Source organism: Carlito syrichta, unplaced genomic scaffold (genome assembly GCF_000164805.1).
Source record: "Carlito syrichta isolate Samal-C Ts95f unplaced genomic scaffold, Tarsius_syrichta-2.0.1 Scaffold151581, whole genome shotgun sequence".
NCBI classification, from domain to species: Eukaryota; Metazoa; Chordata; class Mammalia; order Primates; family Tarsiidae; genus Carlito; species Carlito syrichta.
In genome coordinates, this window is record NW_007095677.1 from 159,851 (window position 1) to 171,931 (window position 12,081).

The 12,081-nt window shown below is 47.0% G+C and overlaps 1 protein-coding gene across 1 annotated transcript in view; it reads left to right on the plus strand.

Moving 5' to 3' along the window:
* The window catches only part of WDR33 (WD repeat domain 33), a 73,317-nt gene that overhangs the window by 59,169 nt on the left and 2,067 nt on the right, over positions 1-12,081 (plus strand). Inside the window, exons 16-20 of the mRNA XM_008050566.1 lie at positions 1,622-1,730; positions 4,624-5,062; positions 9,564-9,727; positions 9,837-9,929; positions 10,899-11,114. Coding sequence (XP_008048757.1) covers positions 1,622-1,730; positions 4,624-5,062; positions 9,564-9,727; positions 9,837-9,929; positions 10,899-11,114 — 1,021 coding nt within the window. The remainder of the gene's footprint in view (positions 1-1,621; positions 1,731-4,623; positions 5,063-9,563; positions 9,728-9,836; positions 9,930-10,898; positions 11,115-12,081) is intronic.

Consider the following 12,081-nt stretch of genomic DNA (forward strand, 5'->3'; position numbering starts at 1 on the left):
TTAGCAGTTTACATTTTGGAGGATAAAAAGTAATAAACTTTAGCTATCATTTTATAGTAGAAATTATAAACATGACCAATTCATGAGGACAGGCCTAAGTTTCTGGGACAATTCAGTGAGAGTTTTGCTTTGTTTTTGTAGAGATGGGTTGGGGGAGTGTCTCGCTATATTGCCCAAGCTGGTCTCAAACTCCTGGCCCCTGCTTCCCAAGTTCTGGGATTATAGACGTGAGCCACTGCACCTGACCTCAGTGAGAGTTTTTATTGTACCATATAGTAAAACATTTTATACTGAAAATGATTCTCAAATTTTAATCGAATTAAAGAAATGTTGGTAGGATGAATCAGAAGATGTGATACTTTGTAGGGTGTTTCAAATCTCAAAAGTTGCCTGATGAAAATCATTGCACATGTTTCTTATATGCTGAAATCTAACTTTCTTCACTTTGACCAGGTCAGTTGCTGTAATTGGCTTAATTTAGTGGAACTGCTTTCAGGTACTAAAGTAGCAGCATGCATGCTGATGATAAGAGGCTCCTGGGGTGAAAGGGACAGGCCACAAAGCATGAAGCAATTTTGCAATGATGAAACTCTATTCTCATAGTAGGTCCATATGTTTTGTGTATAAAGGAATGACTAGATATGTATATGTATATTTATTTTGCAAGAGACCTGATTGTTAGACAGTGTGGGGAGTCAGAATTGAGACACAGCTAAATAAATATGCAGAATATTAGGACTAGGAACCTGCTGGGGTTGAGTTCTGGGTCCCTGAGGAGGACCAGCACAGGCTTGTGACATGCTGCCAGAACCTCGTGAATGGAACAGGATGGGTGGGGTGGCTTCACTGGGCAAGAGTGGTAGGGTGCCCAGGAGGTGAGGCCTTAGGGAGCAGAGACAAGGGGGATGTGGAGGTGGGAATAGGGGCTCACACCTGTGATCCCAACCCAGGCGAGAGGGTCACTTGAGCCCCGGAGTTTGAGGCTGCAGTGAGCTGTGACCATGCCACTGCACTCCAGCCTTGGAGACAGAGTCTCTAAAAAAAACTGATTACGATAAAAATGAAAATTATTCATGAATAACAACTAAAGAAGTAATACTCATCATTACTTAAAATAATAGCTTAAGAGGGATGTGAAGGAAACCCAGGGTGAATGTCTTGCTCAGCAGGAGTCATTTTCTGATCTGATGCCCCTTTCAGATCTGGCCCTCAGCTTTGAGAGGATTGCTTGCTCTCTAGAGCTGGCAGGAGATCTGGATGTGACGGCAGAGTCTGCCTATCCTGGCAGATTGCCAGGCTTTCACTTTTGCCATAAGTTCCACCTCTGTGCAGAGTGGTGGTGATACTGTGTTCTGATTTTGGAGTTTCCACTGGAGTTCTTGTCTAGCATTACAAATAAAAATCAAACTTTAAATAAAATCTGTCAGCAAGTTTAAAATACAAGTGCTTTTTAAAATTAGTAAGAAAAGTATCTTCTTTCCCCTGATTTAAGGACAATTTTGCCGCAATGCCACTAGCTCAATATTTACTGAACTTTTATCTTGTCACAGTATCATACAGCTGTTACTCATGAAGCACAAACCTATGATTTCACACCCTCCCTTTGAACACATCTTTCCAGGAAGGGCAGAGTGCAGGCCCCCCACCCCTGATACCAGGCCTAGGGCAGCAAGGAGCACAAGGTCGCATCCCCCCTCTGAACCCTGGACAAGGACCTGGTTCGAACAAAGGTAAATATCTTCTCTGCTGAATAAGAGATTGTATTCTACCAGGTTTGTGCACATTTTATAGTAAATGGTTTTGTCGGTGAAGTCATTGATAGGATGATAATTTGAACCTCAGAGCAAAAGAAGAGCATGGTTGATTCAGGTGAGAGCTTTGTCTTATGCTGTTTTTTATAGATCTATTTTGTCAGGCAACATTGCTGGCCCGAGGAAATAAGCTTCTCACCCATGGAAGCTGCTGAGAAGGCACCCAGACAGACGTCCCTGGCAGTAGTGCCTGTGCCACATATAGTGGCAATGCAAGTGCACATTTCTGTCATTTCCAAGAGCTGAATTGTTTCTGCTTAAGTTTTTTGACAGTGTTTTTATTACTACTCTCTTGTCCTCCCAGATTGTGCCATTGAATATTCTTTAATGGTTTTGTTGTTCTGCACCATTTGAAGCAGTGTGTCGATGTGTGGTTCCTCAGGTTATTATGAAAAGCAAAGAGATGACAGTTGTTGGTATTTAGCTGTGGGGCTACTTGGAAGTTAAGAATTAAAGGAGAGTCACAGGTGCCACTGGACCTTGTTCCTTGGCAGGTGCCCCCTGCCATGCAGAGTGAAGGGGGGCCTCTGGGAGTGTGGCTGGAGGGGAGCGAGGAGACGGTGTGTTTTTTTCTGCACACACTTCCATGGGGAAGAGACCTCAGCTCAGATGATCAGGAAGGCTGCAGAGACTGTTCTACACAGACCCGCCCTCTTTTATTCTTGATTGGCTAAGTCCACAGCACTGGGTGGCCCAGGTTAGGTTCCTGGGCAAGACACTTTGGGGATGTGAAGCTCAGTCTTGGGTTTATGTGCACTATGAGAGCTAGGGAAGAGAGGGAAAGGCACCAGAACGCTTATTTCTGTCCCCTTGTGGGAAGTGGTAGCAGGGGAGACACTGAGGGAAAGTGCCTCATGGGGCATAGAGAGAGAAAGCCCTGAGAGCGACCCCTCAGATCTGGGGCCCCAGGAAGAGTCTTCACCCCAGGGTGCCACCATCCACAAACTGAGAGCTGCCTCTCTTCCTCTCCCTGCCCCGTGTCTTTCTCCACCACCTTTCTTCTCATCCTTGCTCTCCCCTGTTCTCTTTAGCCCCTACCTTTTCTTTCTTTCCCTCCTCTCTTTCTCCCCCCAGGGACCAAAGGGAGAAGGGAGAGCCGGGAAAGTGGCCCTGCCATCTCCTACCGGATTAACCGCCGCCGCTGCCCCATCACCGGTGGCCACATCCCTTCTAATTTGTAGTGGTGGGTTTCTTTCCTTGGAAGAGCAGGGTACTTTTGTACAGATAGAGGTAATGGGAGGATTGATATTCATAGGTAAGTCCAAATGTGATATGGCCTCCTCAGGTCAAAGATCTGTTGTGTCTGAGGTTACCCTAAGCTCAAGTATCAAGTCAGGGAAGAGCCATGAGCTGTAGGAACACAGTGAGAAGTGAGGGAGCCTGTAGACTGGAAGGAAATGGAGCTAGGACCTTTGAAAACTGAACAGAGAGGAGCAGAGTGTCAGGGGAGGCAGAGGACAGAAAGAGCTGACGGGGAGAGGGTTTTGTTTTTGTTTTTTTAATAGATGCAGGGATCTTACTATGTTGCTCAGGCTGGTCTTGAACTCCTGGGCTCAAATGATCCTCCTGCCTTGGCTTCCTAAAGTGCTGGGATTATAGTATGAGCTACCACACCCAGCTGAGAGAGTCTTTCTAATGGCACATTTTAATAGTAGATTTCTAAGCTTTTATACATGTTGAATGGTGAGGAGAAATTGAAATGACCAAGAGAAATTAACAACAGTAAGAGGGGAGGGCTGTTTCGAAGGAGAGAATTATGGCTGGGTGGAAACAGGAGGAGATTTATCTTTATTGCCAGGGAAAAGCAGCAAAAGGCATGAGCTTGACCAGTGGAAGAATATGACTTTTAAAACATAGTGTTTTTTTGTTTTTTTTTTTTAGAAACAAGAGTGTTCCTTTGTACCTACTTAAAACAATTTTTTGATTTAAGTTGTATGTTGACGGAAAATAGGTATACAGTCATAATTGCTGCAGTAGTTCGGTAGCCAGGAAAACAGTTCCTTCAAAGTTAGGAAGTGAACTAAGTTGACCATCACAAATTGAATTGGTCTCTTTCCATTTTTATTCAGTACTCTGAATATATTACTGTAGTCACATGTTTTAAAAAATCTTCAGTGGGATTCCAAAAGTGTATTGTGTGCAAAGAATAGTGATAATATTGTAGATGAGGGACATTATTCCTAGAAAGGAGCAGAAAATGTGTTTGTGTAACAACCACGCAAGGCTATGTGGTTGCCAGGCAGTTATTAGAGAGGTCTCTGGTTCCCTGTACCCTACTGAGGAATCCAGTGAAACAAGCTAGTGACAGGAGGGATACCACGGTGGTAGCAGTGGCACCTGTTGATGGGCCCTGCTGCATTCACAAGTGCGGAGGGGAAATCTCAGTGCTCAGCTTCCTGGCCTGCAGCATTTATTTTCTCTCTTGTGTCCACCTTGGGCATGGAGCATGTGGCCCTACTGAACATACTGAAATGACAGGAACAGGGAAGGAAGCTCATTCTTATGCCAGGTGCTCCCTCATTTGTTTCTAGTATGTATTCGGATGTGGACATATGTTCCTGATCGCATTTGAGATAAGTGATCTGCTCTGGGTCAAGTTACTGTAGCTAGTGGGTGATAAAGTCAAAATCTGCAGCCCAAAGTCCGTGTTCTTTCCACTGGGGACATTTTGTCTCCTAAGTATGCTAATAACCATGGAGGGAAAACAGTCTGTGTACAAGAATGCATTCTGAAACTTGAAGATGCTGCACCTCAGACCTGTGTTGGCAGGGTTCCTGGAAGACATGGTAAAAGTCAGCTTTGTTTCCTTTAGGTGACTCCCGTGGCCCTCCCAACCATCACATGGGCCCGATGTCAGAGAGGCGGCACGAGCAGAGCGGCGGCCCTGAGCATGGGCCGGAGAGGGGCCCTTTCCGGGGTGGCCAGGACTGCAGGGGTCCCCCTGATAGGCGCGGCCCTCATCCCGACTTCCCTGATGACTTCAGCAGACCAGATGACTTCCACCCTGACAAGCGCTTTGGCCACCGGTTACGTGAATTTGAGGGGCGAGGAGGACCTTTACCACAAGAAGAGAAGTGGAGGCGAGGGGGCCCCGGGCCTCCGTTTCCTCCTGACCACAGGGAATTCAGCGAGGGGGACGGCCGGGGTGCAGCCCGGGGCCCTCCAGGGGCGTGGGAAGGCCGCAGACCCGGAGATGAACGGTTCCCCCGGGATCCCGAGGACCCACGATTTCGAGGGCGCAGAGAAGAAAGGTGGGGCAGATACGTGGCGGGGCCTTTCCGTCTTCCATGGAGCTTGTTTTCTGTTCCCTCCACAAAGACGTCTTTCCTCTTTTAACAGGGGAAAGAATATGACATCGATTACCAGTCCTGCCCTCTCTATATTTGGCACTTAGACTTTTTAAAAAATTGTGCTTTTCAACTTTTATTTGGGTCTTGTTTTTAGCCTTTGCAGTTTAGAGTTGTTCTTTTTGCTTTTTCTTGTCCTTAATTTTAAAAGAGATGGGAGGATCAACATACTATGAGAGTTTCTTGTGTCTGATTAAAATGACAAAATATGAGACAGATACCTAGATTGGAAATAAAGGGATTGTGAAATAGATGCAGTTTTTGTGTAATTGCCTAATCTTAACAAAATCCAACTGAAAAATAATCTTCCTGTATTTATTTATTTATTTTTGAGTCAGGATCTCACTCTGTTACCCAGGCTAGAGTGCAGTGGCATGATCACAGCTCACTGTAGGCTCAACTTCCTGGGCTCAGGCAATCCTCCTGCCTCAGCCTCTCAAGTAGCTGGGACTATAGGTGTGCACCACCATGCCTGGCTTTTTAAAGAAATTTTTGTAGAGACAGGGTCTTGCCGTGTTGTTTAGGCTGGTTTTAAACTCCTGGGCTCAAGCAGTCCTCCTGCCTTGGCCTCCCAAATTGCTGGGATTATAGGTGTGAGCCACTTCGCCGAGCCTGTTTTAATTTGCTTAGTTTAATTAGTTACCTCATTTAATTTATGGGACTTTATTTAAGGAATGTGTGAGATAGGTGTTGCTGTCAGCATCTTATAGATAAGGATTCAGAGTGAGAATCAGAGTCACTTCTTGGCTTCCTAAGATCTCGCAGGTAGTAAGCAGCAGAGCCAGGAGTCAGGTCCATGCTGCTCAGGACTCCTGCCTTTCCTGAAGGCTCTGACTGCCCCTTAGTTATCCGTCATGCCTTCATTCCATTCCTCACTCCTGTTGCCCGAGGTGGTAGAGTTAGGGCTGGCCATCCCACCTTCAGGTGGTGAGAGACACGGCTGGTTAATGGCAGGCCAAGAAGGGTGATTTGGCAGGGACTAGGGATACAGCTGCTGGGGCATTAAAAAAAGATGTAGGGCTCCCATGTGCCTGAGGGCCTCTCCTAATGATGTCCCAGCATTCTCTTTGACATGGCTTTTTATGCCTACAAGAGCTTGGCATCTGCATAATTCTCATTGATTCCTTGAATCTCTGCATCTCGTGCGTAGTTTTACATTTTACCCTGTCTTGATTTGTATTATATTTCATTTGTCAGTGACAATGCATAACCAAGACTGATTGCCCTTTTGTGCTATTCTCCAAGCATGCCACACATGCTTCTGCACCTGGGACTAGGTGCTTGCTCTCTCCTCTGCCCGGAACACATGCGCCCAGATTTTTGTGGCTCGTACCTGTTAGAACTCCTGCTGCATCCAGCTCCTGTACCCTGCTTCAGGCTTCTCCATGGCACAGAACACTTCTTGACATAAAGTAATAGTGCCTGTGAATAATGACTGCCAGTATCTCCTGCAAGCTTGCCTCCTCCTCAAGGATGGTGGCTTGGTTTTCTCAGCACTGTATCCTCAGGACCTAGAGCGGCAGTGGCAGCATGTTGCAGGTGCTCAGGAACTGTCTGTTGAGTTAATGCCCTGGGAGAAGTGCTTGAGAGGGCCAGTCAGTCCCTCAGCCTACTTGGGCTGCTGCAACAAAATGCCACAGACTGGGTGCCTTTAACTACGGGGATGTATTATCTCAGAGTTCTGGTGAGGGCTCTCTTCCTGGCTTGTAGACAGCTGCTTTCTTGCTGTGTTCTCACATGGTTCAACCATGGGGGGGGGTGCGGAATGGGGACATGGGGTTTCTCTGGTGTCTCATTTAATAAGGGTCCTAATCCCATCATCAGAGCCCTACCCTCATGACTTCATCTGGCACTAATCAACTCCCAAAGGTCCCATCTCCTAGCACCATTGCACTGGGATTTAGGGCTTCATTATGAATTGGGATGGCAGGACACATTTAGCCTTACAGGAGGTATTTCCTGATGAGCGCAAATTATTCCTTTGTAACTAGGACAGTCATGTAGTGGATGCCTGGACAAAAGAAGAGTCCTGCTGTGTTTCAGGGGAACAGTGCTCTCTGCTGAGACTCTTCCTGGTCCCCCATGTCCCCCTCTTGACCAATTCCACCCTCCCCGTAGCTTGTCATTTCAGCCAGTGTCTGGAGCACACAACTTCTTTGCTTGCAGGAAGCAAGATTCAGTCAAATTACCTCATGACCAAGAAGCTGAAGTGCGGGTAAAAAAGAGGAAGCTCTTTTTTACAGTAGAATGCCAAGTCATAATTGCAGAAGGAATGGTAGAATTAGAAAATCACCTCTTTTTAAGCATTCAGTATCAGGCAAGGATCATCAGATGCAGACAAGGATCATCAGTGAATGCTAAACCATCGGGCAAAAGATTGTGGGGGAGCAGAAGATTCTCACAGTGCCACAGTATCACCTCACAGATTGCTTATGAATTGCACAGGGAAATGTGCATTTGCAACAGCATGCTCTGGTTGCCACCACACTTACATCATAAATGAGACAAACTGGCATAATGAGGATGTCTAAGCAGTCCTTGCCGAAAACGTTTAACCTATTAACCTGAATCTAATCATGATGAAACAGTCAGATACATTCAGATTGTGGGACATTTCATAAAACACCCAGATGGACCCTACAAACATGTCAAGATCATAAAACACAAAAACACAGGAGCATACTGTTCTAGATTTTTTTTTTTTTTTTGAGTTGGAGTCTCACTCTGACTTAGGCTGCAGTGGTGTGCTCCTGGCCACCGCAGCCTCGACCTGCTGGGCTCAGGCGATGCTTCTACCTCAGACTTCCAAATAGCTGGACCTATAGGCACATACCACCACACCCAGCTAAATTTAAAAAAATTTTTTTAAATTGTAGAGAGGAGGTCTCACCAACTTGCCCAGGCTGTTTTTGAACCCCTGGGCTCAGGTAGTCCTCTCATCTCCACCTTCCAAGGTGCTGGGATTATAAGTGTGAGCCACTGCACCTGACAGACTGTTCTAGATTAAAGGAGGCCAAAGAGACACGACCACTGAATAACAGTTTGTGGTCATGATTGAATTCTATACTAAAAAACTACCAAGTGTAAAGGACATTTCGGAGACAAGTGGGGTAGTTTGATTTGGGCTATATATTAACGTCACATATTGTTAACAGTGGTGATGGTATTGTGATTAAGTAGTAAGTATTGTTTCTGGAATAATCATTGAAGTATCTAGGGGTAAAGAGTCATGTGTGGACATTTAGCTCTTAAATGGCTTGGAACATGTGTTTGTAAACAGACAGAGGGCATGTGGCAAAATGTTAAGAACTGACTAAATCTAAGTGAAGGATCTGTGGTGTTCATTGTGCTGTTCTTTCAGTGCTGTTCTTTCAGCTCTAAGTTTGGAAATCTCAAAGTAGAAGAATGGAATTAGAGATAACTGAAGGGAAACTCGAAGAAGGTCAAAGCCTGGCCTGGGAAGAGGCCACAGGCAGGTTGCTCGTGCAGACTGACCCTGGCCTGCGCCCCACCCACCCTCCCCGGTGCTCGTGCTCTCTTGGTGTGCTTTGGCCCCTTTTTCTGCTTGCAGCCACTTTTTCCTCTTTCCCGCAGGCTTCCTAGCAACCTCTCTCTTTCAGTAGCACTCCAGCCAACTTGGCCTCCCAGTTCCAGAATTCCTGAGAGAAGGGGAAGTAATCCACCAGCCAGGGCACCCGGTTGCCAACTAGCAATGTGTGGGCTGCCTTATGCCAGATGCCCATCCATAAGCTAGGCTGCTGTGGAGCGTGGCCATGGTGTGGCGTGTGGCCATGTAGGTCTGCCCTTGCATGGAGGCTGAGGGCCATGGCAGGTGCAGAGCACAAAACCCCAAACAAGTCTAGTACTTTTTTTGGTGGGCACGATCTATACCCCTTTTTTCTGATCATATAAGTAATAAATGTTCATCATAAAAATGTAGATGATAATATCGAGTATTTATGAGGCATTGATAGAGAGCCTGGGCTGAGGGCCAGGACTGGCTGAATTCAAAGCACAACGACCAACACTTACTGTGTGTCCTTAAATAAATGGCTTCAGCAATCTGTGCCTGGTATACTCACACACCAGAAGAGGTGAGAACGGTACCAGCTTGATATGGTGGTTGTGAGAACGAAATACACATGATATAATCTCTTAAAAGTGTTCACTGCCATTATTATTCCTAAAAGAAATTTAGTATAATCCCACATTCTGGTATGTTTCTTCCCTGTTTTCCTCTAATATTAGGACTGTTAATGTATACTTTAAAAAATATGTATATTTGTTTTGTTTTCTTCTCATGTAACACTGTATCATATTTTTCCTGTCATATGCTTCTTTGAAGCGTTAACTTAAAGCGCAAGGTATTCCATAAAGTGGATATTCTGCTGTGTTTTCTTTACAGCTTCAGAAGAGGAGCTCCCCCAAGACACGAGGGCCGGGCTCCCCCCAGGGGAAGGGATGGTTTTCCTGGTCCTGAAGACTTTGGTCCAGAGGAGAGTTTTGATGCTTCTGATGAAGCGGCCCGAGGACGCGATCTCAGAGGTCGAGGTCGAGGTACCCCACGAGGTGAGTGAGCACTGAGGCTAGTGGGTCTGGAGGGTAGGGTGGCAGAGTCAGTGGCTGTGAACACACCTGAGACAGCCTGTGAGTGTAGTGTTGTCTTCTTGTTGTACAGGAGGAAGGAAGGGCTTGCTTCCCACTCCTGATGAGTTCCCTCGCTTTGAAGGAGGACGGAAACCTGACTCCTGGGATGGAAGCAGAGAGCCAGGTGAGGAAAAACCAATTGTGGGTAGCTTATGGTGACTCTAGCGCAACAGGTCATAAAATAGGGTTTGAGGGCCCTCCCAGTGGTCTGCTGGGTCCTGTCTTCTTCACCTTAGATCTCCTTGGAAGACTGGATGGTTTCCGTGTCCTTCGTGGCCAGCATCTGACCTCAGCATACTGAATGCAGAGCAGAGGAAGAATCCAGCTTCCTTCCGTTAAGACAGACATTACAGGAATTTGTCTCAGTATAAAACAGTACCACTCTTTTCACTAAATTGTTTTATTTTTGAAAAGTAAATTTAATGTTCTAAGTCTTAATTGCTAATGTGGTAAATATTAGATTTAACTTTCATCAACAAAATCTCTTTGGGGTCCTCAATAATTTTTAAGAATGTAAAGATGTCCTGACACTAAAATGTCTGAGGACCACTTCGCTGGACCATACCAGCCTCCTCTTATCTTGGGAAGATCATAGACTTCTAATCTCAACTTATTTATTTATTTGTTTTTGAGTTGGGGTCTCACTCTGTCAGCCAGGCTGGAGTACGGTAGTGTGATCGTGGCTTAACACAGCGTGGACCTCCTTGGCTCAGGCAATCCTTCTGCCTCAGCCTCCTGAGTAGCTGGGACTACAGGCGTGTACCACCATGCCTGGCTAATTTTTCAATTTTTTTGTAGAAATAAGGTCTCACTGTGTTGCCCAGTCTAGTCTCAAACTCCTGGGCTCAAGTGAGCCTCCCGATGTGGTCTCCCAAAGTGCTGGGGTTCCAGGCATGAGCCACCATGCCTGGCCACTTGGCCTTTCTATGCATTCACGGTGACCTACATTCTGGCTTGTGGTGAGTGTTCAGGAAGTGTTTTTAGCATGGATGAGTGATGGTTTTTAAGTTGATCTGCATTCTCAACAGTTTGTTTCTACCTGCTATGGGTTGCACTGTACTTTACTGTAAGGAGATTGTGTTTCTTACTTCAGGGCCTGGTCATGAACATTTCCGTGATGCTCCCCGCCCTGATCATCCCCCGCATGACGGTCATTCCCCAGCCAGCAGAGAGCGCTCTTCTTCCCTCCAAGGCATGGACATGGCATCCCTACCACCTAGAAAGCGCCCCTGGCATGATGGGCCAGGCACTTCTGAGCACAGAGAGATGGAGGCCCCAGGGGGCCCTCCTGAGGACCGAGGGGGCAAAGGTAAGAGGAGCCAGAGGTACAGCTGGAGAGCTACAAGGTCCGACAGAGGCCCAGGCTGTGCAGAGGCACCCGCTCCCAAATGCGGTGCAAGTGCTGGGCAAGCTGTCACCGGGTGCTTCCAGGAGTCCCTGCTCACGCAACGTTTTGCTTCAGCCCCCTGCCAAGGTGTCCCAGCACAGTCTCTACTAGGCTTGCTCTCTGATTGGAGGGTGGGTGGGGAAGAGTGGGCAGGGAAGAGTGTCGGTCCTCTCCTGCGTTCTGGTTGCTTGTTTCAGCTTGGGCCCAGGAACATTTCTTGTGCCCAGTTACAAAGACTTTGGGAAACGTGGTCTGCAGGGGGTGTTTCCAGGGGTGCAGTCAGTTATCTCTACAACCTGGAACTCTGGATCTTTATTTTATAGGCATCACTAGCTATGAGCAAGGAGCAGTTGCCACCAAAGGCTGACTACAGCTCCGGTTGCAGGGCAGGCTGGGCATGTGGCGTGGTCTGGAGACTGCTTGGAAGACAACTGCCTGTGTGCCCAGCTCATGCTCCGCTCCCAGGTTGACTGCTTTGTGTGTACAGTCCTTCTGTAAGAGGGCCACCTTTCATTCCTGATAGTTGTTTGGTTTTTCTCAGAGCAAAACCCCAGAAATTACCTTAGGCGTCACTTGGACACAACTTATGACTAGTTGGTATGCTGTGACCTTGGCTGACGTTTCATGGGCACTCAGGACACCGTGTCAGCCCCCTGGGCAAGCACATGTGGTAGTGTGGAAATGACATGGGTGCTGACAACTGCTTAGTCCAGGTACCCTCAGGTGGGCCTAGCTGCACTTTATAAGAAAAGAAGCTAGCCGGGCTCGGTGGCTCAGCCTGTAATCCTGCGCCTTTGGGAGGCTGAGGTGAGTGGATTGCCTGAGCCTGCGGGTTCGAGACCCGCCTGGGCAGGCGAAACCTCATCTCTACAATAAAATCAAAAACTTA